Source organism: Ovis aries, chromosome 6 (genome assembly GCF_016772045.2).
Source record: "Ovis aries strain OAR_USU_Benz2616 breed Rambouillet chromosome 6, ARS-UI_Ramb_v3.0, whole genome shotgun sequence".
Classification (NCBI taxonomy): Eukaryota; Metazoa; Chordata; class Mammalia; order Artiodactyla; family Bovidae; genus Ovis; species Ovis aries.
This window is the reverse complement of record NC_056059.1, coordinates 36,667,476-36,695,376: the sequence shown is the minus strand read 5'-3', so window position 1 is coordinate 36,695,376 and position 27,901 is coordinate 36,667,476. Positions and strand designations below refer to the sequence as shown.

General features: G+C 42.6%; 1 protein-coding gene across 23 annotated transcripts in view; it reads right to left on the bottom strand.

Moving 5' to 3' along the window:
• Positions 1-300: 300 nt before the first annotated feature.
• The window catches only part of FAM13A (family with sequence similarity 13 member A), a 340,765-nt gene continuing 313,164 nt past the window's right edge, over positions 301-27,901 (bottom strand). For 15 of the 23 annotated variants that reach the window (XM_060416886.1, XM_060416887.1, XM_060416892.1 and 12 more), the window contains 10 exons: positions 24,679-24,892; positions 24,072-24,210; positions 23,274-23,355; positions 22,189-22,409; positions 21,455-21,538; positions 12,280-12,375; positions 10,891-10,974; positions 5,545-5,741; positions 4,921-5,022; positions 301-2,590 (listed from right to left, as the gene is read on the bottom strand). In XM_060416886.1, the coding sequence (XP_060272869.1) occupies positions 2,464-2,590; positions 4,921-5,022; positions 5,545-5,741; positions 10,891-10,974; positions 12,280-12,375; positions 21,455-21,538; positions 22,189-22,409; positions 23,274-23,355; positions 24,072-24,210; positions 24,679-24,892 (1,346 nt within the window). In that variant the 3' untranslated portion in view covers positions 301-2,463. Of the gene's footprint in view, positions 5,023-5,544; positions 5,742-10,890; positions 10,975-12,279; positions 12,376-21,454; positions 21,539-22,188; positions 22,410-23,273; positions 23,356-24,071; positions 24,211-24,678; positions 24,893-27,901 lie in introns of all 23 variants that reach the window. The other 8 variants (XM_060416890.1, XM_060416884.1, XM_060416885.1 and 5 more) reach the window with 1 other exon arrangement.

The following is a 27,901-nucleotide window of genomic DNA, read 5'->3' as shown; positions in this document are numbered from 1 at the left end:
TGTTGGCATGTGTTAATAAATACACATATGCATTCCCGAGAGAGCAAAGGGGAAACTGCAGTCCAGTGTACTCTGTATGAAGCCAATTAAGACACTGCCTGTAGGGCCTTGAGACTCCAGGCTGCAGAAACGGTTGCTGTGGAAACAAATTTGCCCCAGCATTTCTGGCAGAGCCAGAACCTACTGACTAACGTGTCCAGATAGAATCTAGTAAAAACAGGACTCCCCTCCCGTAATTTGGGCACCATTCTAGGAAGTGTATTATAAACTACAAAGGAAAAGACGACATTGCATACACAATTTATTTTACTTTAACTTGGTGTCTACTTTTATTCAATCATACAAATTTCAAAGGGGATTCCTGAATAAATCTTTTACTTAATTTACCTTTGGCAGAAACAACAGATTGCAAAACATTTAGTAACTTCTCATTTAGATAGCCTTTTCTCTTTGAAAGTTTTGTAGCATATTAGTATTTTCAAAACAATACTTAGACAGATGTGCTTTGAAAGTTAACTGGTAATGATGTGATTTATATTATAGCTTATTTGAGAGAGTAATTACTTAAAAAGGACAAACTAGACATGTATTTCTTTTAAAAAATACAATTTTTGGTCATGTGAATGATTCATGTTCAGATTTCAAAAATAGAAAACATCCTAAAGTGCATCATTTCATTTATAATATAACTCCTTGAAATTATAGCAATCTGCAATGTAAACAGTAGAGCAGAGAATACCAAACTAACTATATTGTAGGATTATGTACCGTCTTTAAGTGTGTGGATTAAACCAGGGTGCTTTCAACATACAGCTCGTGCTTCTAGATGATTAAAGAGCAAACTTAAAGCTATTTTCCCCCTACTCCTAACTTGAACAATTTTTAACCAACAGAGAGCCACTACCTCACATGGAAAATGCTGCTACAAACCTAATCTGACCAGTTTCTCAAGAACCCACCTTGGAAAGTGACAACTGATCAGGAAGACTTTTCTCCATTGTTCTTCTTATTAAAGAAAACAAAATGGTACCCTCTGCTGTCTTGTTCACCCTGCACCATAATCTTCAAAAGGCAGAGCCTGCTCAAACACCTTCTCTTGGCAACCAGTGGCTGGTGGGCAGATACTGCTGCTCAACCTCCCAGAGCACACAGGTGGGCTAGGATATACAGGCAGAACTCATTTTCCTTAGTGCAGACACAGAAGGTCAAAAAGTACTAACCAATCACCAGATAACATCAGCACACTGAGGTGATGGATGATTTGGTGTCTTAAATTCCCTGGTCCCTCCAAAATGTCTAATACAGATAGCTCTATGACACCGTCTTTGAAGAAACTATCATTGTAACTGGCCACACACCATTATTTTCTCTTTATACAGGATCTTGAAAACGTGTGATTTAGGTTCTGCCTTGGGCTGTGCTCTGAGGGCTACACTTATCCTTCAGTTAGAAAAGATTTTTAGTGCAGGTTTACTTAAAAAAAAAATTAAACTCTGGTAAGTACACAGAAGGCTTAAAATACAGGCTCTTTCTCTCTCATGATTCCCTACACTTAAGCTAGGAATCAAGCAAGACCCTTTTGTCTAGCTAGAGCCAAAACCAAACCAAACAGACTGTTGGCCTTCCTCCTGCTTAAGTGTTTGATGATAAATTCTGAAGCTGATAAGTGTAGTCAACGTTCAGGAAAGAATTCTCTTCACTGCTGCCTAACTGAAAAATCAGCACGGATATTAGCTACTTCTCTATCCCATCTGTCCTCTGCTGATGGTCCAGCCCCAGTCAGGGAGCAGTTCTCTATCATCTGAGGATGTCTCGAAGAAATACAACATCAGATAGAGGACTGCACTGCTATCCCAGGCAGGTGCAGCTTCCATCTACCCGAGAGCTGAAGGAGAAGCAATTCACACAAGTGGGGAGAGGCGTGGCTCCGTGGGAAGGTCACAAGAATGGCCGAGGCAGCAAACAGGGCTCTGATGCAGGCTCCCACTGGATGGGATCCACAGAGAACACAGATGTGCACGGCAAGTTTGCTCTCCAGGGGAAGTCCTGAGCTTGTTATTGTCACAGTTAGACAGAGAATGCTGTTTCTCAGTTATCCAAGGAAGAACAGTGTACATCCTCTGTAGATGAGTGCATCTTCATGTAGTGATTCATCGCTGCCAGTGTCAGCAAGCTTCCACTGCAGTGTATGTGTGTGTCTCTGTGCACACGGGTGTGCAGAGATCTTGATTTTCCCTTGCAAAATTTTGGCGTGGGGGTAGGTGGCCTCCTTCCACCTAGATGGTTTCCAAGCAGGCAATGGAAACGGGCTGACCCCCAGGGCCTGCAGGCAGGAGGGCGCAGGTCCAGCTCCAAGGCTGCCTTCCAGTTTCTGCCCAGCTGCTATTTACCAGGAGAGGCGGGGGGAGGGGGGACATTCCCCTTGCGTTCCCCCCACCCCCTTGCTCGGATGGGGCTGACTCCTCACATGGACTTGGAATCAGTGTCTCTCTTGCTGATGAGCACCTCCAAGAGCCTCAGTTTTGCCTTAATGTGCTTATACTCGGTGTATTCTTCGGCCATTGGAGTGCGGTCTTCCTTCTGGACATTTCTAATGGAAACAAAGAGAAAAGGGGCTAATGATCAGGCGGTGTCTTTCCTAGAGGATACTGTTTATCGGGTGAATTATCATCATGTGGAAATTTGCAGTTTATCGCCCCACAGAATCAGCGTTGCCAAGCATCACTGGTGTCAAGACTGGAGCTGTATTTAGACAAGCAGTGAAAGACAGTGTCCCCACATGGCACCATGCAACTGAGTTTCAGAGTTACTCTGGCATCTTGAAGAAAGACAGGATGGTCTAAGAAACGTAGAAACTCTCTCTGTTATGGCTACATGTAAATTCACACTAAGAGTCTCCATATACTGAAAGCCTTTATTTATACTTAATGCTTTCTCATTTTTATATACTTCACCTAATGAACCATTCAATTTCTAATTAGTAATTGGTATACTCAAAAAAATAGTTAATACTCCTACTTATTATAAAAATCAGTCTTGGAATTCAGCAATTGGATCAGAGAATACTAATAAGCCTTTAACGTTTACTGAGTAATTTTATATGTATACTTTTATATGCACAAGGACTATAATTGAGAGCTGATTACAGGGTGAGCATCTGTGATCTAATATTAACACAACCCGCAGGAGGACCTGAAGAAGTGCTGCTCTTCCCCACATCCTCAGCCACTGTGTGGTGCTGCCCTGCTCCTCATCTCACTTGGAAATGTACATGTCAAACATTCAAACACCAGGCTTCCTTTCCTTCTTATTCAAGAGCAAAAATGGGAAACAGGATAGCTTGGGGTTCATTAATTTTGCTCGGTGAACTGATTTTATTCCTGTTCTGCCTGCTCAAGGAAGGATCCTGGATGACTCCCAGAAGAGGGCAGGGAAGGGAAAGGGGGTGTGTGACCTCAACCCCAGACATGCCCTTTGAGAGGCTTCATTCGTGTCAGATATGAATCACACCCTGAAATCTGAAGTCCCTGACGGTTCTAAACTTGTATGATAGTTATTGATTCCCATCAATTCAATTTTCTTAAAACATGCGCAAGTTACATAATTCTAGGATGTCTGTGCATAATGCGATTATAAATAGATGGAAAAAAATAAAACAGACAAACCAAAAATACGCTTGGAAAGAAGACTGGAATCAAACAAGTCAAAATGTTAATCCTTTGGTTTGTCTTTGGTGTTAAAATATTATTTGGGGACTTCCCCAGTGGCTCAGTGGGTAAAGAATTTGCCTGCAGTGCAGGAGACACAGGAGACATAGGTTTGATCCCTGGGTCGGGACGATCCCCTGGAGAAGAAAATGGCAACCCACTCCAGTGTTCTTGACTGGGGAATTCCATGGACAGAGAGGAGTTGCAAAGAGTGAAATTGCAAAAAATGACTGAGCAATATGGCATGCATGCATGCATGATTATTTTGAATGTTATTTATTTTATCTACGTTTTTAAAAATATCCGACAATTCACGGAAAAAGAAAAGCAGATATTTAGGTATAAAAATTCATTGAAAAGTCGTTATAGGACAGATCCAAGTCAGAAATCCTAAAATAAATTTACACAATAATTGAAATCAACAGAAATATAGTAAATTTTAAATGTTAAAATTAATTTTTATGGTATTTTTATTTTCCAATTCTTTTGAGAATTAGGAAAGGGGACTTAAAGAGAAACTGTATTTATACTGTTTAAACAATTTGGATTACAATAAAACATTTTAAAATGATAAACTCAGCTGCAGTGTAAGAGAAGGAAACCTATTCTCTGTTCTACCCTGTCTTCTGCTGTGACCCGAGTAACACATTCTGTGTGCGGTCACTTTTGCAAACACAGAAGACTATCCCGCAGCATAAGGCTCTATGATGACGATAACATTACATCTTAAAACTCACTGGTACCCTATCAGTCAGGCCGCTTCCTGGTGTATTTCTCATGACTTGACAACTTGGCTTTTAAAATGAGCTTAAAAAACAGCAAGATCTAGAGTTCCCCTTTTCCTTATTCCTCCTTCAAGTTTATTAAGGTTAAAAAAACAAAAGCAGAAATCAAAACCAGTGCTGTCCACTAGAAACTTAGCTTTACGCTGCTCCTCTTAGATTAGAATTTGATGTGACAGGTTAGTTTTAGAGATGTCAGCTGAATCTGTATCAGTCTTGGATATTAGCCAAGGAGCGTTTCCTCCTGAAGGACCACACACACCTCACCATCTCACAGTAAACCTTGAAGGAGCCCTGGGCACACAGCCAAGGCCCAGGTTATAGGAAGCAGGGAGGGTGGTTCCCAGGTGGGAAGCTTTGCACAGACGTGATGGAGGAAAAAGAGGGCTGCACGTGAGGAAGAGGAGGGGAAGAAAGACACACGCACTGACCTTCCATTTTGCCTGAAAAAATTGTCTTCAAAATCACGAAGTTTCTTTCGAATCCTTTTCTTTTCTTCTCTCATTTCCTGAAGGTGTTCCAAGAGTTCTGGTCTAAGAGGGGCAGAAACATTTCAAGAAAATTGAGTTAAATCTGAATTGTTATAGTGATTGTGCAACTAGATGGGGGTGGTAGAGAATGGGAAAAGCGCATAGATGCAGGAGCTGTTGAGGGAGCTATGGGTCACAGAAATGGATGCCAAAGCTTCTGCTACATACAAATTCTTCAGGCTTATGAAATCCCAGGGCACTCTGTTATGTTTTGCTTTGAAAGAAAGAATGCCATCTGTACTCGGTGTGTATTAAATGGCGAGGTGTGACACACAGAAACAGGTCCCTTACAAGAGACCTTCCCCTTGTTTAAGCAAGATCTCAGATGCTCCCCCAGATAACATGGGATGAAGCTTCTAAAAACACCGAGCCAGGAGTTAAATAAACAAACAAACTCTGTTTCATCCATAGAGATACACCCTAGGCAAGTCATTTATGTTTTGCCGTTAAGTACAAAGGGTAAAATAGTATTTCAGAAAATTATTTTCATCATAACATTCTAATAACACCACCAAAACCACATACATTGAAGCAGCATGGAGATTTGAAAGTCCGGTGTCCTGGCTGCATTTTGATGGTATTTTATCATCCATTGGGGAAATGAAACCATCAGTGTCATCTTCAAATTGGTCCAGAAAGCAACGTGCGCTGAAATCGGTTTTCAGGGTGACCATGAAGTCTGGCTTCGTGTAGTTATCGTCTTCTGAACCCTCCTCTTCTTCCTGGAGATACACAGCAACCCTAATAAAAATCTGGTGACTTTTTCAGGCCCTCTTTCATTACTAGTATCATTTCAGAGTCATTTGATTATCCAGACCCCATACAGTTTCTTCTACATATCTATGTTTAGCAGCACATATGCACATGATGGATATGCTATTGAATATCTATATGTACACAGAAATTAAGACAAACACTAAACACAGCTACTCAATGGGGGAAAAAAAACTATAACAAATTAGTAAACAGTACAATTAACAGTTGTTAATTGTTAAGACCGAGGGTAGGAAGGAAAAAAACCATCAGAATTTATACCCAAAATCAAATGAAGCAAACGAATCTAAAAATTCTCAGCATTGTGACAATACATACTGAACTTCACCAGCAGAAATCAGTGCTTCAAAGATTTCACTACTTATGTGCCTCAATTATTTTTATTAAGCTAGGAAGAATTTCAGAAATTCAACAATACATCCTTTCTATATAAAAGGTGAGGTTATGAAATATTTGTGGTTGCTTGATAAACAAAAATTTTGGACACTTTTGAGAAGATCAAAACATTTACCTTTCCATTACTGGGCTCATGAAACATTTCTTTTTCAAAGAATTTCTAAGGGCCACAGCTGTATTTTTCAGCATCCAAGACTCTTAAGAAAAATGTGATATCCTCTACCTTGATAAAAATGTGGTTAGAAAAATAATGAGGTCAAATGACAATATGTTGGTGTCAATTTAAAGCTACGTGAGTCTAAGAAATGATGTCAGCGTCTGAAAGAAAGCTCTTAAAGGAAATAATTCACGGTCAAAATGTACAGTCAGACCAGAAAAGAATATCTTGAGAAATTAAAGAAATTGGTTAGGCATTCAGCTACATGAACAACAGGATCCTAACATCAGTTGTTAGGTAAACTGAGGGGCTTAAGGCCCATGCAGCCAATGGCTGTCAGGGGAGCCACTGCTCACGGCAAAGTACACGACTCACTGTGCGTGGTGATTCTCTTATCACAGAGTTTGGTGTGTTTACGGTGGTGCCTCTGAAATCACGTGAATGAATAAACACACAGGCAAAAGAAAAGGACTGTTACACAGCTACAGTGAAACTACTGTTATGAAGACATGAAGGCAAAGTCGGCAAAAACTAGGCGGCCTTCCTAGATTCTTTCTGCTGTCACTTCGGATCTTCAGTCTCTTTTCTTGATCCATGGAAGTAAAAGCTTCATTACTAGTTTCTAAAAATTAAAGTCGTTTTAAAATTTACAGGGTAAAAGTGGCTTTTCCATTAATAGCTGAAAAGTTTCTCTTTTTTTGTAAGGAAGTGGCAGGTCCCATTTACATTGTTTTTCTAACAATTGAGATAATCATGTAGGGTACCTGGCCAGGTACACCTGCCACATGGACAGTGCTAGCCTCTTTCCCCTCCCTTCCCTGGCAGGAGAGGGAAACCGGGTGGGATCTGGCATCGTTCACTTCTGTCCCCGAACTCGGCCAATGTCTGCCTGTATAAGGCGTTCAATAAATGCCTGTTGTTTCAGTAATTCAGCTTTAAAAGAGAAATACAAATTTCTATTAAGAGTATAGTGTGCGTGTGTTATGTGTGTGTGTGTGTGTGTTATCTGTGTTAGTTGCTCAGTCGTGTCTGACTCTTTGCGACCCTACAGACTATAGCCTGCCAGGCTTCTCTGTCCATGGGATTCTCCAGGCACAAATACTAGAGTGGACTGACAGTCCCTTCTCCAGAGGAACTTCACAACCCAGGGATCGAACCCTGGTCTCCTACATTGCCCGAGTCAGATAAGAAATGAAGTCAGGGGTCCAAGCTTTACCAATCAGATCCCAAGGTCTTGAGAGAGCTCAACAAAGGGAAACTACATCCTGCACAGAAAAGAGAATCAATGTTTCCGGAGACAAAGCTACACAAAACCATTCTCAGTAAGCTGTGGAAAACACAGGGAAAAAGAAACAGCAAAATGGATCTTCAGATTAGAAGACCACCAGGTTGCTGTGGATACTGAGTAGATTCTAGAAGGCATCAACATCTAGATAACATATGAGCAACTGAAAAAGAATCAGTGATCAACAGTGACTAACACCGGTTTCTTGAATGCAAATCAGGAAAGCTAGCCATTTTTCCTTCTTTGATAGGATTGGCAGGATATTTGGATTTCAGTAAAGAATGAGGGACAATGATTGTGAAAGGAAAGCTGCCTGTGAACATTTATGCAGAGCCGCTGCAATGTTGATGTGAATCTGCAGGGAAGCCTAGAGCCAGGAGGCTTTACCTGACCCAGCCTTTTCAGTATTTATCAACCACTTGGATACGGCACCAAAGATAGTCACTAAATGTGTAGATGACACAGTGGGTAAGTGTGTTAGAATATAAAACCTAGATGCAATCTATTTCATAAGTCTGGGATAGAATGAAAACTACGAAACTGGAAAACTTTAAGGTCCTATAATCAGACTACAAAATAAAAAATCTGGATGTATGGACACTAAGTAATCCTTGGAAAAGGAAGCTGGGCGTTACAAAAATCAACACTGAGATGGGGCCACAGGCCATGGCTTTCAACTGGGAGCAGGTTTGCCCCCTATGGGACTTTTGGCAAAGTCTGGAGGCATTTTTGGTTGTTAGACTGGGGTGGAGGAGGCCAGACCCCCCCCCCCCCCACAACCAAGAGTTATCTGGGACAAATGTTTACAGTACTGAGGTTGAGACATCCTGCCCTAGAAAGACTAAGATGAACTCATGGCATGCTGACAGTCACGCAGGCATAGACTTGGAGAACTGAGGAGCCTTAGTCATCTAGATCAAGGTCAGGGTTGGTCCTTGGTCCACTGCCCTGCTAAACCACTAGAATACTATTCAGTTCTGGGTATCAGTTTTTAAGAGGGATACAGATAGACTGGTGTGTGTGTGTAGAGAGCAGAGCCACAGGACTGTGGGAAGGTCTGGAGCCCATATCACACGAGCAAGAGTAAGAAGAACCTGGAGGAAGAGTGTTCACAGGGTGTTGGTGGGAGTGAGCAGGGCAGGTGGCTATAAATATGGAAGTGCTCTCAAGGAAGAAGCTGTATGCTTAGTCCACATTGCTCTGGAGGGAAAACTAAGCCCCTAAGCAGAAAGTCATACAATAATAATTATTTTCATTAATTATGACATTTTACAGTTATTAAATGTATATATTCTAAAATTACATATTATATAATTACCATATTGTTTTTGATCATTTAAAAAATGGTAGTTATAAAAACTAATTAGTTTTTAGCTATTTCACACACAGCTGGTGTCTTCCCATAAGCATTTAAAACCAGGGACAGTTTTCAAACAGTTTAGATAAACCTTCTCTGCACATACAAACAACCAAATTCTAAAATGTATCAGAACTGCTGAGAATTAATACAATCCAAATTCATGCTGATAAACATGGCCAACTGGGACAAAATGAACTAAAGGACAACACTATTTTCAAGAGCAATGTAATCACTGCAAAATTATCTGAAATTTTGACCATCATGAGGGCCAGCAGAAGAGCCATGGCCAAAACATAGTTGTGAAAAAAATAAACCAAGCTAAGGATAAGATTGGGAAGGACATCCTCTTTTAAAAAGAGCTTGATTCATTTGTCTACCGTTTGTTTAATGAGGTAATTATTAAGTGTCATATTTTGGATGTGTGAAAGAACACATTTTTAACTAGGAACAGTTTAGCTCAAGCTTCTAAGAGAAATATACTGGTTTTCACACACACAATCACCCACATTTCTTCAATTATGGTGATTTAATTCTTGTGTGAAACGATCAGCTAGACAAAATTTGTCTTATTTCACTAACATCAAGTCTTACTGTGAGAAAATGGCTCTAATTTTGAAGATACAATGGAGCAAATTTGCCTAAATTTCACATTTACAGAATTTTTTTTATAAACAAGTTCTGTTGAAAAGAATATGGATAGGGAGCACAATCATTGTCTAACACCTTAAAGTGAGGGGTATGAGGTAGTTAAGACCCCTGAGAGGTATAAAAAAAAAAAAAAAAAGAACAAAGTAAAGAGAAGAGATGGCTTTGTAGCTTCTGGTTCCCTACCTCAAATACAGTGGAAGAAGCAGGCAAGAAAATGGAGTGGTTCTCATGCGAACAAGGTCCCCACATTTTGAAATAATAATTTCTAAGTTCATTAAATAAATGACACCCCAGGATTGAGGCTGCCAAAGAAATATGACAAAAGTGAAACTCATAAAACTCACTTCTCCTTGGAGTTTTACTCCCCCTTCTGACTTAACTGCTAAAAAACAATCATTGATTAAAAAAAAAAAACTTTGTCTTTTCATCTCTAGAGCCCTGTGTATGGCAGTCAGTGTGTTCAATTGTCTAGAAACAAAAATATGAGAGGTTGATTCTAGTCCAGGCCAGTTAGATCTCTACAACTCTCTGGACACAGAGGGTACCCCCATTCGAGCAAAAAGTAGCCACTGACGACAAGGTTTATCTGCATACAATCCTTGATTACTGCTGGGGAAAATATTAGAGCGTATGTTCTAGTCAACTGCTTGTCACAAGCCTACATTCACAGATCAAGAACAGATTATGAAATTATCACCAAGGATGAAATGTGCCAGGGGGGACAGCAAGAGGACGGAGGAGAGTGGGTAAAACTATACCCGCAAATCTGTCAAAGAAAAGTAAGTTTTTTGTCTATAAAATCATTATTTTTTTTAATCACATGCTACATATATTGCCTCTGTTAATTGTGTGTTTTCTATAAACTCAGTAAATGAGTTTTTTTTTTTTTTTTTAAGAAAGTTATCCAATGAGTTATTTTGACAAAATTTCAGAGTACAGAAAATCCATTCCTCCAACGAGGGGAAACAAAACGAAAAACATTGTAAAACAAGACAGATCCCCACAAGCAAAGTAAAAAGCAAACAAACAGCAATACAAAACAGTGAGGGAATGAAATGAAGCAAAGGAGATCAGCTGGCCTAAAACATAAAGAGGACTGTTTGAAGTTGGTTAGAAGCAGCTACTGAGTTTTAGGGGAGGTTGCAGGAAGCCGTCACCAGGGGGCGCAATCACAGCGCCTTTCGGTCCCGGGAGGGGCGTGGGGGACACTGGTGCAGGTGTAGCAGGCGGTTAGCAGCTGGAGGTCTTCACCTTTATCTCCTTGAAGAAGGAAGCAGTTTCGCCCTCGATAATTGGCTGCAGCAAAGGGCTTCTCCGCTTGCTGGAGGGGGAACCCTGCGACAGGTGTTAATAGGCAGGTTACATGGCAGAAAACCAGAAACAAACCAAAGTTCTTGTCCAACTGGCTGCTTTACTTCAGAGCCTGCCCACCCACCCCAACCACAGAGGCCACACAGAAGCAAGGATGGCACGCAAGCATGTTAACCACACAGGAAAACTCCTGCCTCCTCCCTCCTTCCTCCTGGTCACCATAACTTCCAGAACAGCTAACAATAATGCAGGCTCATCAAGTGACACAAAAGGTTACAGACAGGCTGCACATTCACCCTATTTCAGGCCACTAAGGCTCCCGACTGGAGAGGGAAAAGGGTTCCTTAAACTTAATCCTTTTGCTGGTTAGTTTACTGATATATTCTGCAGGAAATTTCTAGAAAGGTAGCTTTCTCCAAACACACCTGACTGAGGTCCCTGAACCCTCCTCTGTTTGTCTGAACAAATACACTGTTAAAAGACATATAAGGACCACATCTTGGGCCTAGAAATAAACAAGAAGATATAAAGCCAAGAATAGAAGAGCAGCCGCTAAAAAGAATAGGCATTTCAGCAACAACATAAAAGCGAGGCCATGTCTGCTGGCTAGAAAGTCTAAAGGCCAACAGAGGAAGCCCCCAGGGTCCCAGGAGATGAGCACGCTGAAACCAAGGCAGAGGTCCCCCACTAGATGGACAGGGCATGACCACTACCCCTGCAGCTGGGCTGGCATCAGGGATGGGGCAAGCTGGCCAGTGCCCGAAAGGCTTTTTCCCAGAACTGAGAGCCAGTCACTGCTCCCTACTCTTGACAAAATCCCAATTCAGAGGCCAAAAGCAGCAAAGTCCAAGGATGGCGGCCCTCCCTTTTCTTTGCCTCGCTCTTTCCTACATCTCCGAAAAGCAGCAGCTTCCTCTCTTGAGCTCCTTACAGAACCTCTCTCTGGGTATGACTCCAGCGGGGCGGACCTCTGTCTTGGAGGCCCCCAAGACCAGAGAGGCACTCTGTGTGGAGGGGCCCCTGGGGGAAGCACAGCCATTTCCCAGATGCTCTAAGGGAAGTAAGGGGAAGCTGACCCAGCACGTGTCAGACAGAAGCATACGGCCAAAGCTTGTGTACCTAAGAGGGGAACAAACTGTCAGCTTCAGACTTGCTCATTTTTGGCAAACATCACCTCGGAAGACTTTGATAAATTTTTCATCCCTCAAGTTTAGGGGCCACTGATATTAATGGCAGGTTCAACTACGAAAGACTGTTATTTCGTGAGAAGGCAAGTGAGTGCCCTAATAATATAGCCAGGAAGTCAACAACCGCCCGTGGGGTACTCACAATGATGGGGATGGTGCTGGCTCGGGATAGGATCTGTTTGACCAGGCGGTACCTGTCGTACAGCGGCTTCATAACCTGACGTTCATTCTTGCTCACCTGAAAGCAAGAACAGGAGAGCTGAGAAACCTGTTCCCGTTGGCCAGGCCGACTGAGCATGCTGTGGCCTGAGAGAAGAACAGGAGATTCAACTGAAGACTCACCGCTCTTATAACATTTATTTAAACTGATACCATGAGTCAATGAAAATTTAAAATATCTACTTTGGCTGCAGATCACTTGAAATCACTCCCTCAGAAGTATTACTTTTCCTCAAAACTGTGATCCTTATTAATTATTAGTTTTCTATTTAAAATTCTGGAAGGTTCAGAGTTCCAGATGACTCACTATTTTCTAGGTCCTGGGAAGAAGAAAGCATGCATTAATATTTCTATTATACTACTTACCTTGCAGTTCTGTGATCATTTTTTAAAAATGTCTCTCTTCCCTATGGAACTGTGTTGTGTTTTTAGGGACAAATGCAAGCAAACAGGCTTTCAAGGAATATATGCTGATAGAATACGTGGATTCACTCATCTCTGTGTCCCTAATATCTGGCTCAGGGTCCAAAAATGTTTAAAGGACAGACTCTAATAGTGAGGAGAAACCAAGCCCAGCTCCCTGGCATAGTATTTGAAGCCCCATCACCTCCTCCCCATTATAACTCAAGCTCCGGAAGGAAACTAGGGAGTGTCATGCCTCCTTGTCTAGCTCCCTTTGTCAGTCTTGGAGTGGCCTCCTCTCTGCTCTTCGGTTTGGTAAATTCCAGATCAAGAGCCACCTCCCTCCCTGTGCAGCCTTCTTCTGACACGCCCCATTCTGGGAGACCTGTTCATTCTCTCCTTTGAGTCACCTAATACAGCCTGTGCGTATCTTATAATTCACATATTCTTTGCTATGGATGGAATGTTTATGTTCAACTCACCTGCCCCCATGCCCCCACTCCCAATTCATAAGTTGAAAATGAATCCCCGATGTGACGGTTTTTGGAAGTGAGTTCTTCAGGGAGTGATTAGGTCATGAAGATGGTGCCCTCATGAACGGGATTAGTGCCCTTATAAAAGAGACCACAGAGAGCTCCCTCACCCCTTCTGCCATGTGAGGACGGCGAACAGATAGCTGGCTATGAACTGGGAAGTGGGCCCTCACCAGACACCAGCGCCTTAATCTTGGACTTCCAGCCTCCAGAACTGTAAACTGTTCTGGTAACTATTTCAGTGCCTGATATGAAAAAAATACCCCATAAATGTCTGCAAAATGAGTGAAAGAATATTTCAAACATAGACAGGTATGCCAAATTCATAAGTATGCATTTGTTTACTAAAATGGAGTAAGAGATGATGTATCTTTGTTTCAAGTTTGCTGTTGCTCTTCTGCATTTTATTTCCATTATACACATAAGGCAAGGCTTACCGATATGAGGAAGGGCAACAGTATTAGCTCTGACCATCTCTCTCATGGGCCTTCCTCTTTGAAGACAAGTCTGGGTAATGCATGAACTGAGCACCCTTGCTACCTGTTTTTTATTTGCCTTTCTCAAAGTGATCAACAATAAGTGAACCTTGGATAAATCTCACAAGCCAAGATAGGATACTGCCAATCTTGTGGTATTTATTTACCGTCATCTTGCAGATTCATTTTCTGCCATAAGCAATAACTTATTTCCATCTTTTTCTGCTACCAAAATATCAAGAGGCGGCATTTTCTTGTTTTCACTATCTGTCATAGTAAAAGGAGTTTTACATTTGGTATTTCATAAAGTATGACTGTTAGAACTGGAAGGGAACATAAGAACTATTTCATACACACACACAAAAAAGAGTGAGGATCAAACCACAGGTATTACTAGAACATACCTACCAAAATGGCTAATGTGAAAGACAGTGTCCAGTGTCAGAAATAATGCTGGGCAACTGGAATTCTCTCTCAGTACTGGCAAGGCTGACACACTGGGAAAACTATTTGGCAGTATCTCCTAAACTAAACATATGACTCATCAATTCCGTCCTTAAGTACACACCAAACAAACCTGGATTAAATTTTACCAAAAGACACATATAACAATGTTCAGAGCAGCACTATTTATAGCACCACCAAACTGGAGACCATCCATATGCCCAACAATGGTAGAATGAATAAATATTTTAAGTTTCCCAAACTGAATACTACACAGCCATGAAAATGAACGAATATGGCTATATGCAGCGTTAATCTCACAAAAATAAAGCCAAGCAAAACAAGCCAGACATCTAAGAATATACACTGCAAGGTCCTAATTATATAAAGTTCAAAAATAAGGAAATCAAATCTACAAGGTTAGAAGTCAAGTTTTTGTTGGTGGGGTGGAAGGTCATGGTATTGACTAGAAGGGGACATGATAAGGGCTTTCAGAGGGTTGGCCATTTTTAATTTCTTGATCAGGACGTTGATTACATGGATTTGTCTGCCTTGTGAAAATTACCAAGATATATAATTAAAATTTAGGCTCTTTTCTGTACTTATACTTCAAGAGAAGTTGAACAATAGCCACAAATAAGTGTGAGAAATAAATAGAAATAAATGACTCGGATAATCTCACGTGTAAAATGACAAAATTTAGGAGTGGAACATATGGAATAATTTTTTTAATACAAGATGTACCCACCAAATGTACTGCATATGAGATTAAGGTACATCCTAATTGTCAACATATGACATGTGGTGAAATATTACTGTGTAAGATGAACAACAGATATTTAGTGACCAAAAGACATATGAAAAATAAAAATAATAAGGAGCCAGCATTTCCCCATCGAGGAATAGCATCCTATTACACTATCTGACTCTAGAACAACATGGGTTTGAACTGCATGGGTCCACTTATGGGCAGATTTTTTCAATAGTAAATACTGCATTACTACACAATTACTACACATGGTTGCATCCATGGATTCAGAATGTTGGATGGCAAAGCCATGGAGACAGAGGGCTGGCTCTAAGTTATGCTCAGATTTTCAACTATGCTGAGTGTTGAACAATTCCCAAATCCTGCATTATTTCAAGGGTCAACTGCAGTTGCTTCACCGAAACATTTTTGGATTGTGAAAGGAGACTTTGGAAGGAGACTTACTGCTAAAATTAGCCCGACATGGAAAATTCGACAGAATCAATTTTCTAATTCTTTGTTCGAAAACTAAATTTCCTAGTTAGCGTAGATGAAGAGGATCGCCGGCTTACATTAATATTTGGCCTTGGTGCTGCTTAGTCACTCAGTTGTGCCTGACTGTCTGTGACCCCATGGACTGTAACCCGCCAGGCTCCTCTGTCCATGGGATTCTTCAGGAAAGACTACTCAAGTGGGTTGCCGTGACCTCCTGTCAGGGATCTTCCCGACCCAGGGATTGAACCTACGCCTCTTATATCTCCTGCATTGCGAGGCAGCCTCTTTACCACTAGCACTACCTGGGAAGCCCATATTTGGCTTATAACACTGATATTTACATTTCCTGTGAATTGCTCCTTTTAAAAATTAATGACCCTCAGAACTCTGCTCAATATTATACGGCAGCCTGGATGGGAGGGGAGTTTGGTGAGAACTGATACATGTAAATGTATATGTATAGTGGAGTCCCTTTCCTGTCCACCTGAAACTATCACAACTGGCTATACTCCAATGTAACAGTTAAAAAAAATTAATGATGTTTAGAACTAATCACCTGTGAGAGATCTGATAAAATCCAGTTTTTGACTATGAAGAGTCAAAACTCATCATGATACCGTCAGTCAGTGTTGGCATCTGATAGATCTATCTAAACACCAAAAAAATCAATGATCTTTAGGTCTGGAAAGCATACCACTTGATTTACACTAGAATTATTTTCATGATAAATGCCGTAAGCCAAAGGCATGGTGATACTGAAACTCAATACAACTTTCACCCATTATCACGCCAAGTCTCATGTAATTATCAGTGCTGGATTTGAGAGTAGACCCAAGACCTAACCGGCACTTAGAGAAACAAAGCAGCGCCTTGGCTAAACTGTTATACAGGGGTGCTGATATTAAGCGGACCATGGGAAAACTGCTCAGAAGGGGACATCTTTTGTTCTCCAGTCATCAGCTGCTCAGGGATTCCACTAAAACCAGGAACAGGCCTTAGAAGGAGCCAGTGAAGTTCTCAGAGCCTCGGTTTCTTGATAGGCACAGTGTAGAATTCAGATTAGAAAATCTTTATGATCCATAATTGTTTGAACATGCCCTTAGGCCAAGCATACAGTAAACTGTTTTTTCAACATAATTTCACTCTTCCTGCTTCAAGTCATTATTTAATTTTTCATTTAAGGGGTACTTCTGAATGGCTTTCAATGTGTAGGAATAGGGTTAAGACTAAAATGTATTTTTGTACACAAGCACGACAACATCAAAACCTAGATATGCAGGTCTAATGGATTTGAAAGCAGCGCCTTCCACTAAATCTTTGTTTTCTGATGCGAAGAAACCTTCATCTACTGTTCTCTTACTCTTCTAATTAGTTGCTGTATAAGTCTCAGATAATACATCAAAGTACAATGGGAACACCAGCCAATATTATCCATGTTTAAGTAAGGGCAAGTCTCAGACAGAAATCACAAAACCCTGATTAGGTGAACATATTTATCTTTTGTGATGGTGTTCCACTCAGCCTCATATAAAGCTTCTCTACAGAAATACTGATTTCGTTGCTGTTAGCTGAACGCTGTAACAAAGGTGAAAGATAAAAAGAATGAAGTTTCTAACTTGAAGAAAGAGATAACATTAGCACCATGGAATATTAAAATTAGAAGAGTCTTCCCTCGTGGCTCAGAGGTTAAAGCATCTGCCTTCAATGAGGGAGTCCCAGGTTCGATCCCTGGGTCGGGAAGATCCCCTGGAGAAGGAAATGGCAATCCACTCCAGTATTCTTGCCTGGAGAATCCCATGGACAGAGAAGCCTAGCAGGTTACAGTCCACGGGGTCACAAAGAGTCGGACACGACTGAGCGACTCCACTTCACCTCACCTCACCTACTTTGTACTATGATAAAACTAAGCTCTGGAGAGCTCTCAGGAATGATCTGCCCAAGGCAACTGAGCTGGTCCAAGAACCCAGGTGGACTGACTCCCAGTCCAGTTTTCTATACATTAACAAATAAGCAAGACAGAAGGAGGATCTTAACATAGTAACCACAAGACATACAAAAGATGACATAGTATAGCACTTTCCCCTAACAGAGTTTGGCCAAGATTATCTTAAGATGAAGAATTGTCATCGTAAGATACAGATGACATCTTAAGACAAAGAATCTTGTTTTCATCTTGAGATTAAAAATTCTGCCTCCAAGCTGAGAGTTCTGCCCATATTGAGTTCACAAAGATTTCTTGTTCTGAGCAGTAGCAAGAAATTACAGTAGTCGGGAAACTACACTGCTCCAGAATCTCCTTAGCACAACAAAAAATATTCTGAATGTGTGTGGAGGCGGTACCTCTGAGTCATAAAACTGCCAGTGGGAGAAGATAAAGGAGATGGATTTTTATACCTGCTGCATTTTTGTCTCACTAATTCAGAAAATGGTGACTGTCCCTCCTTTATTATCAGGCAACAACAGTGGGCTGACTGGGCAAAGATCAGATCTTCCCAACCAACAGATAAACAAATGATACCATTTATATGTGGCTTTAGAATCTGTACTTAAATTTGAACACGATATGCTTAGTGTCCGCTTAGTTCCCCAGTTTCTAAAAGACAAGACTGAAATATATCAGTGAGAACCCAGAAGCTCTGTGGACCCACCCACGCTCTCCCCTCTACACCATCATCTGGGTCTGCACAAAGGGTCATGGGGGGCTGCAGCTATGTGCTGTACTTCTGGGACGTGGTCTTCTGATGAGACCCCTATGTGTTGAAAAGGACACATTTTAACAATAATTCACAGGGAATTATGTGCTGGTGTGTAGACGACTATGTTTTTGTTTTTCATACATGTGGGTGTCCTGTTAAAGCCAACAACCTTGTTAAACAATGTTCAGAAGCAGCAGATAACTATTTTGGCTGGTGATTTTGACTGTTGGTGTTCTTTATACCACCAGGCTCTAAGCATCTGCTTTTCTAAAAAGCGAAGGTTTGGAATATAAGTATAGCTCTGGGAGTACTTGCATTTTTCGTTTAAGAAGAGTGTTGCCCAAATGTTATTCGTGAGTCCAAGGTCCAGGGCAACATCACAGATGTAAGAATGAAAAGTTCACTCTTTGGTTTTCGGACTGGCAAGATATCAAGTGAACTCTGTTTCTCCTGAGGAGGCTGGAGTATCAGGTTCCAGAGAGAGGCAGAGAGCCTGACCTGGGACCAGGAATAAATGACACTCAAATTTCCCAGAGCATGTGTCCCCTGACCTGTGAGATGCTAGAATCCAGGCCCAGAAATGTTCTTCCTTCATCTGCAAGAATGATAAAAAAAAGGGCCAAGGATTAATGGTTCAAATTCATATTGCTAAGAGAGCTAAAAAATGTATATTTCCTGATCCAATTGTTTAATAAGAAGTAGACAGCAGAGGATCCCAGGGATGGGGGAGCCTGGTGGGCTGCCGTCTATGGGGTCACACAGAGTCGGACATGACTGAAGCGACTTAGCAGCCGCAGCAGACAGCAGAGGGCAGAACCTATAACTGTACCAGAAGAGACACCTGTCATTTATGGAGGAGTCCCACCTAACTCCCCGCAAAGCCACTCTGCCCTGCTTCTTCAGTCAGTGCCAGACAGCCTACAGGGGTGTGTGGGTGTGTGTGTGTGTGTGTGTGTGTGTGGGTGTGTGGGTGTGGGTGTGTGTGTGTGTGTGTGTGTGTGTGTGTGTGTGTGTGTGTGTGTGTGTGTGTGTGTGTGTGTGTGTGTGTAATGTCACTTAGTATCCATGACAAGCTATTGTAACAGACATCTATTATGCAGACCAATCGCTGAGGCTCAGGGAGTTACCTAAGCAGCCCAGAGACACAGAGCCAGTCTCAGCAGAGCGGGGTTTGAATCTAGGGCTTCCCAGGCGGCACATGGTAAAGAATCAGCCTTCCAATGCAGGACATGCGAGAGAGTCGGGTTCAATCCTTGGGTCAGGAAGATCCCCTGGAGGAGGGCATGGCAACCCACTACAGTGTTCTTGCCTGGAAAATTCCATGGACAGAGGAGCCTGGCGGGCTATAGTCCATGGGGTTGCAAAGATTGCAACATGTCTGAGCGACTCAGCACATACTGAGAGCCTACTGCCTGCTGACAGCCGCAGTCCAGGCAGGAGGAGAGACTGTGCTCAACTCGGAGCAACAAGTACCACGGCACACAGCCCCCTGCTCCGGCAGCAAGGTGAAGACTAGAACACAGCTGACGGTCTTTAAAGGAGCCTATCACTGTCATACCCTGAATCCATATAATGAAAAGAAGGAAGACACACAGGCCCCACCTCCTTCACGGAGGCCTGCCTGGGGGCTGTGAGGAGACTGACACGGAAAGGCGCTGAGTCTTTAGTGGAGAAGGAGTTTCTCCTCTCTGCTGGAAGAGGATTAGTTCTATCTCTGCAAGTTCGGAATATCCTGGAAGAGAAGGACGGAGTTTCACAATACATCTGAGCTCCAGAGCATTCACTGTTTGGTTCAATGCCTTTAAAAAAAAATCCAAGACAACAGTTGGCTTGAAACATGACCATTATCCCAGAGTGCCAGTATTTTTCCATTGTAGGGACAGGCCAGCAAAATCAATCATCAACTCCAGCTTTTTTAAAAAAATTTAAACCTAATTAATTCAGAATCAAAATACCAGGTAGGCTCATTAGACAGATAACTGGCCACATGTTCTGCACCAGGTCTCATGCTAGACGCTGAGGTCCAGGTTTACTGTTAGGTAAAAAAAACCCTCAGAATCCCTGCTCTCACAGATCTTGTAGTCGAGTGCTCTATTCTCCAAATTTCTTCACCTAAAAGAGCATATTTGTGATGCAAAGACTCTCTCCATTGCATAGCTATGACTGAGACTGGAAAAGAGGTCTATGCATTTTGGTGATATAAAAATCCATCTGTAAATATAAACTTCCTGCTTCTTTACACCTGCTTTTAAGAACTTGTGTTGTTGGGTTCTTGACAACATTCTTAACAGAAGGTTACTAAGAGTCACTGACAAGGAGATCAGATTATGAGTTCCCTTAGGAATAGATCGGAGGCCTGTTGAGCTACTGTCTCCCCCAGGACTAACAGCAACCAGACGATAAATGTGCTTGCTGAATAACAAACTGCCTCAAACACTTCTAAAGCCACATTCTAGATTCCTCTCGGTTTTAGTTCTGCATGGCAGCTGGAACTTCTCAGCAAACATGGGCTGCAAACTGCACTGAAGAGAAACTGAATTTTAGGGCAGATCACTCGAGCTCAGCACCTTCCTTTTATGGATAAGAACGCCTAGAGCTAGTGATGACAACTTACTGGGCGGACTCAGGGGCAGGCATGTTTCTTCACTCTAGGTTTCTGTGTACCAATTCATACACCCCTCCACTATTTTCTACTCGAAGCAGGACACTAGAGACTACATTTTACTTGCAAACTGATTTTTCTTTGGAACTTAATTAAATTTAGCACTTACTAGACAGTGGAACTCTTATCAAAGGTTTCGGCTTCAAAAAGCTCAGTTCCAGTGAAAATATATAGTAATCTAAGTATCTGGACACCTCAGTTGCAAAATACTGAACGCAGAAGATCCACTTCAAAGCCTGGTAATTTACCCCAGTCAGAAAATTCAGTACTGATGAACCTACTTGCAGGGCAGGAATCGAGATGCAGACGTAGAGAATGAACTTGTGGACCCAATCGGGGAAGGAGAAGGTGAGATGGACTGAGAGGCTAGCACTGACACACATAAACTACCGCGAGTAAAACAGCTGGCTTGTGGGAAGCTACCGTGTCACAGAGGGAGCTCAGCCTGATGTTCTGTGACGACCTAGACAGGTAGGAAGAGGGGGCAGGTGGAAGGAAGGCTCAAGAGACAGGGGATATATGTGTACAGACAGCCGATTCGTGTTGTATGGCAGGCAGAAGCTAACACCATTGTGAGGCAATTATACTCCAATAAAAAAATAACTTAAAAAAAAAAAAAGAAAATTCAGTGCGTTCACATACCGGCCGGCCGTGAATGCTTTCATAATATAACAGAGCCTTCTGCAGGGCCACTTTCTCATTAGCAATCTGGTCTTTGGTCATATCCTGTATAAACACAAGGACAGAGAAATGAGAGCGGGGAAAACATTTGTGAACATCGCAACTGCTTTATTTAGTTAAACAAGTTTCCCAAAGTAAGGTTAAAAAGAATGTTTACCCAACAGCTCTCCCTAGCTTCATCCAAAGCTAGGAATTAGCTGTTCCTGATGTGCAGCTAGAAACACAGCCCAGCAGAATCATCACCTATGAGTACTGCTTTCTCCCATGTGGTGGCAAAGGCAGGCTGGACTGAGGTCAGCAAGGCTGTGAGGTGCACAGGGCTTAGCCTAATGGCTCCGGCGATGAATACCGTTACAGGATACACATTCCCAAAGGCTTGCCTCTAATCCTCCTACCTCCGAGAGTCACCAAACTGTCTCTTAACTGAAACAACTCCATTCTGCAACCTGTACAACAGGATTTCCTGCTCTCCATTTGCAGTGCAAACCAAAGGACCTATAGTTAAAAAGCACTCTGAGCTGGTTTCATCTGCTTCTTTGGAGTCTGTGTGTGTGGAAGGGGAGGGTCAGGGAGCTATGAAAAGGTGTCACTCATCACCCTCCTCACTGGGACCCCAGGGCATGCCCTGCCACCCTACCACAGTGACCGGAATGCTTTGGGATTAGCAGTTTCTCGGGCTCATCACAGAATCATACCTTAATGTCTTCCGGACGGCTGGTCTCTGCCCGCTTCTCCTGGAGCTTCCTCTGGATGGATTCCAGTGTGGCCTCTACGCTAGGCTTTATGGCTTTATCCACCAGCTCTTGCTTTTTCTCATCTTCTTTTTCAAGTTGGGAGCCAAAACTCTTGGGGAGTGTGTTGCTTCGCTGCCGCATCCTTGGGGGTAGGTCCTCCTCTGATATCTTCAGTTTGGACTCTAGGAGAAAAGATTTGGGGGTGGAGACATATGGGAATTGACGTCTGCTGAACCCAGATTGTTTTTCTTGCTGTTAACAGGTGCTTAGTCCTGTCTTTCCCCCCTCCCCCTCAGAAAGCATCTAATTATATTATTAGCTGAAATCCCTGGGTTATTATTTCTTAAACTTAAGAAAATGATAATGTTTTCCTGTATTATCTGGCATGGTTTCCTAACCCTAATTCCTGAGAAAGTTTTAGTTCTTTAACATCCATGCTTTAGCCGCACCAGCCTGCGGGCTGTTCTCAGAATAAGGCCGATGTCTTCCCACACTGAATCCCATAGCATTTACAGGTATTTGCAGGTCTAGCACCCAAATGTTGGCCAGCCTTTTCCATATGATGTATATATCTCATTTTGGAATTATTTTCACTTTGTATTCTATTCCTTTGTTTACATGATTCTGTGTCCTAAAAGACAGCGAGCTCTGGGAGGGACAGGAACCAAATTCTTTTCATTAGCTATTTGTGTCTCTACATCTTCTCCTAACTCCATAGCAAATAACACCTTGGATTAAATAGGTTCTTAAAAAGTGTTGAATTGAAACCATCATTCTTAGATTAGTTATTTAGGGGGAAAAACAAACCAAAACAACCCTGCAGAATTTTCAGCATCTTTGATCTGGGTTTCCCTGTGATGGAGGTCATGGGAAGATACAGAGAAAGTGTGCCCTGAATGCCAAGGGTCCTGGGAGTCAGCTTCAAGGAACCTGTCTTTCCTGGAGTATTTGAGTGGTAAGTGGCTCTCAGAGCACAGTGAGATCACAGCTTCTGTTGCTTGGCTTGTTCTCTGAAAATCGTGACATAGGTCTAGAGCTTTCCCTACCTTTAAGTTGTTTCCGGAATTTGGCAAGGTCGTTTGTCCATTTCAGAACCTCTGGGTTGGCTGCTTTGTCGCTGTGGGAAGGCTGCAAAAAGGAAATGTAGAGTAAATGTTCTGGAATTGGGTTGGGAGACAGAAGAGTTTGATGATCAGTTTGTTTTAAACAGCAAGGAAAAGCTGAGTTCCACTGGAATAATAAGTGAACTGTGATTAATCAGTGCAACTTCACAGGTGGAATTCCATTATCCTTCTTTATATCTGGTTATTTTTGATGCTTTCAAAGAATTCCTCAGAGACAAAATGCTGGATCGTTAGGGTCATGGACTTCCATGAGTCTGGGACCTCTTTTCCATTATCTGCAGGGTTCACCCTGTCAGCCTAACAAGATAGAAAGCAGTGGGGTATATGATATTTTACACTACAACCACCGTGAAAAACGTCTTTTTGTTATTCTTATAGGAAATACTAAGGATAGAGCTGAGAGAAGGATAAGGTCAGTACCAGTTAAATTTTAGAAGATAATTCTGAATTAAGTTTTAGCCAAACAAAATGCTTCACTTAATGATTTTCCCCATTTCTGATCACTGATCAATTTACAAGACAAATGCGAATGCCTTCAATTCATTTGTAAGAATACACTGTGCAAGGAAAATGCTGACACACCATATTGGAGTCATCAGGGTTTACTGCCTTCCGTGATTCCCCACAAAGCTCCCTGCACTGTCCCCACTTCTCTGAGTAGTCCCCGCACTGACACGTCGTGTCGGGGGAGGGTCCAGAAAGAAGCCAGTGAGCACTCACTCTGTACTTCCGCTCTTCTTCAAATCTGTCTTCAAATTTCCGGATCTTCTTCTTAAGGCTCTGAATTCTTCGAGTGAGCTGGGCAGGAGTCAGGTCCTCTTGCTCATCTTCGTAGGAGCCCAGAGAGGAGCTGCGGCGCCTGTGAGGGGCACAGGGTGGGGGTCAGCTTCCCAGGAGGGGTCACTGCCTGCTGGGAGGGGCTCCCGGGGAAGGGGTGTGGCATGGAGGGGGTGCTTATGCTCTCAAATAAAAGAGAGCAGACTGCGATTACATTTTGTGACCTTGAGCTCTGAATGTCCTGCCTTTAAAACACGTCCAGTCTTCTCCAGCTCACCTTTGCACCGGGCAGAGCTAGGGCTGAAGTGTGCACAGTGGACTTCACAGCTAAATTTGAGAGAGCTTGGGAAAGGGGGCACCAACGGAGATTCGGTCAGTGATGCTGTAGTCAGGTCACAGGTCACGTGTAAAGTTACAACAGAGCCTGTGCACTCGGATGGAGATATACTTACAACCTAGCTAAAACCATGACTAGCCCTGGGTAACATTCCTCTCCCTTTAAAGTTACACGGATGGAACCTCTGTGCCTCAGCAACACAAAGAAACACACCTCATGAAAGGGTGGGAATTGGGGGGAGAAGGAGGCACTTCCGTGTCGTCCAGGTACTGCCGGCTCTGCCCGTAAGCGTAGAAGCGGGGGGACAGCATGGGGTCGCTGTCCTCCTCCAGGAGCTGCCGAATCAGGCGCCCGGCCTGCGGGGAGAGGCGCGCTTCGTCAGCGTCCACGCTCTCCTGTTGCCACGAGGAGAAGGCAGGGATAGGCTCTGGAAAAGAACAGGGGCAAGAGGGCAAAATTGTTCTTTAAAGCACACCTGTTTCCCAAGTTTTCTGAATGCATTAGGAGGCACTGGACGTCTCACATTTTACTTATTTATTAGCTTATTTGTTTGGCCGCACCACCTGGCAATCAGGTTCTTGGCTGCCCGAAGGGATTGAACCTGTGTTTCCTGCAGTGGACCACCAGGGAATTCCCAGTTTCACATTTTAGGTCGAAGGTTCTGACTCAAGACGCTATACCCTGACCTGAATCAGCGAATCTATCCGATAGCCATCATCTACTCTCTTATCTCCGTCTTCACTTGCTTTCAAAAGTCAATGTGCTAGGGCTGCCCTGAGGAAAAGCCACTAAAGTGAGCTTCCAACTTTCCTGGAAGATCACTGAGGAGCGCTTCCCCGCCTGAGGGTGTTATGAAACAGAAACGTCTATGTGTCTGTGAGCGAGGGGTTTGGCATCATGGCTGGACATCCTTCACTGATACAACTAGGGAATCGGGTTAAGGAATCGCATTCACCTTGGGAGAGTCCATTGATTCAGGTTATGTCTCTGCTGAGGTCATTCAACAAGCTGTTTTGTGTGCTTTTGCTTTAGTGTGTTGGGATTTAGCATGTCTAAAATGCATGGTCTGTATTTGGAACTTTTAGAGGCTACTTAAGTTGGATGGCATCATCAATTCAGTGGACATGAGTTTAAGCAAACTCCGAGAGACAGTGAAGGACAGAAAAGCCTGGCGTGCTGCAGTTCAGGAGGTCATAAAGAGACAGACATGACTGAGTGACTGAACATCATCAGACTGTAGTTAAAGTAAGAAATATGTATAAAAATAGTCAAAAATAAAAAACAATAAATCAGTATGAGTTATTTTAGACAATCTTGAAGAAAAAACAGCACAAAATCCTGATTTTTCACTTTGTGAGGGAATAGGATGGCATTTATTTTTACTGCAAGACCTACCTTCATGTGTCCTTTTCCTCATTAAAAAAACCCTATCTAACATATTTTAAGGATAGATCTCAGATGATGTATGGTATTTCATTTGTAATACTTTCTTCATTTATAAAAGGCTATGTCTTAAATACCTTTGTGGATATTGTAATTTACACAAGGCTGGAATTTGGCCACGATCTTAAATTCTGGGATTCCCTCAGTTTGAATCATGGAACAATTGTCCCTCCAGCTATCAAAGTAGTTCTAAAATCCATAAAATCATCTTAAACAAGGGCTTACTTAGTATTTTACTTAAAAAATCATACTGTAATCATAGAACATTAAAGCTGGTTGAAACTTCATACAACAAATAATCCAGTGACTTTTCAACTGTGGCTGTACATCAGGGTCACAGAGGAAAATATAAATAACTCCTAACATACTTCCCTGATGGCTCAGGCGGTAAAGAATGCGCCTGCAATGCAGAAGACCCTAGTTTGATTCCTAGGTCGGGAAGATCTACTGGAAAAGGGATAGGCTACCCACTCCAATATTCTTGGGCTTCCCTTGTGGCTCAGCTTGTGAAGAATCCACCTGCAATGCGGGAGACCTGGGTTTGATCCCTGGGTTGGAAGATCCCCTGGAGAAGGGAAAAGCTACCCGCTCCAGTATTCTGGCCTGGGGAATTCCATGGACTGTATAGTCCATGGGGTCACAAAGGGTTGGACATGACTGAATGACTTTCACTTTTTTCTTTTCTAACATACAGGTGTCACACCACCCAAATAGACAGAATTTGTAGGTGAGGGTCCAGATATGTGAGACACAAACAAAGAGTCTTTAAAAAGCTTCTCAAGTGATCATAATTCAGTCAGGTTTGAGAATTACTGCTTTGATTCAACAATTACAGATAAGGAAACTGAAACCCAAGGAATCCAAGAGTAGATACCTAATCAGTGATAAGAGTTAGATCTAGAAACTCAAGTCTCCTGCCCTCCTGGATACTGCTTCAACTTAGAATGTGCCAGGCGCTTCAGGAACAAGGATGACTATCTTAAAAATGTTAAGATCCCACAGTGTAGTAAGACTTAAGGACGTTAATTAAAAAAAAATTAACCTCATGTGGAATGAGGTCCACGGGTTCTCCAAATTGAAAGACAACCAAGTCATCTTATAACACAGATGACAATATAAATACTTTAAACAATTAAAGCATGTTAAAGACAGAGTCCTGCCTACTGAGTCTCAAAGAGTGGCAGAGAATAGACCTGGCTACAGCAGGAGACAAACAGGAGTTGTTTCACCATCTGTACTCATGCGGTTCGGAGAAGGCAATGGCACCCCACTCCAGTACTCTTGCCTGGAAAATCCCATGGACGGAGGAGCCTGGTGGGCTGTAGTCCATGGGGTCGCTAGGAGTCAGACACGACTGAGCGACTTCACTTTCACTTTTCACTTTCATGCATTGGAGAAGGAAATGGCAACCCACTCCAGTGTTCTTGCCTGGAGACTCCCAGGGACGGGGGAGCCTGGTGGGCTGCCTTCTATGGGGTCGCACAGAATCGGACACGACTGAAGCGACTTAGCAACAACTGATGTGGTTGGCTGGCTCCTCCTAAGTGGCAGGGCTTAGATATGAGCAGCTTGGAACTGTCGACAAGAAAAAGTGAAAGTAACTGAGAAGTGAGGGGAGATGAGGGAAGCAGACAGTGAGCGGAAAGTAATCCCTAGAAAAATAATAAGAATGTAACGTGCAGTTGCAGGAAATGGAATTATTAAACCAACCAGATGACATCTATTTCATAGGACAGCAGTAATTTTCCATAAGGACTAAAATCAGTGGAGCCAGGACAGGGAAAGGGTTAAGATGGCTTGAAGAGTCCAGCCGAAGGCAGTGGTGAAGGAGCCTAACACCCAGGGGAAGGCTTTGATGGTTGACAGGGACAAGGGGCACAGGGAAAACACAGTCTGATGTTGATGCTGGCATGCTGCTGTGCTGGCTAGTTGGACAGTTCTGCGCATCAAACCTTAGTTTGAAAGGTGTTATTTTAGGTCCTGAAGTACATTA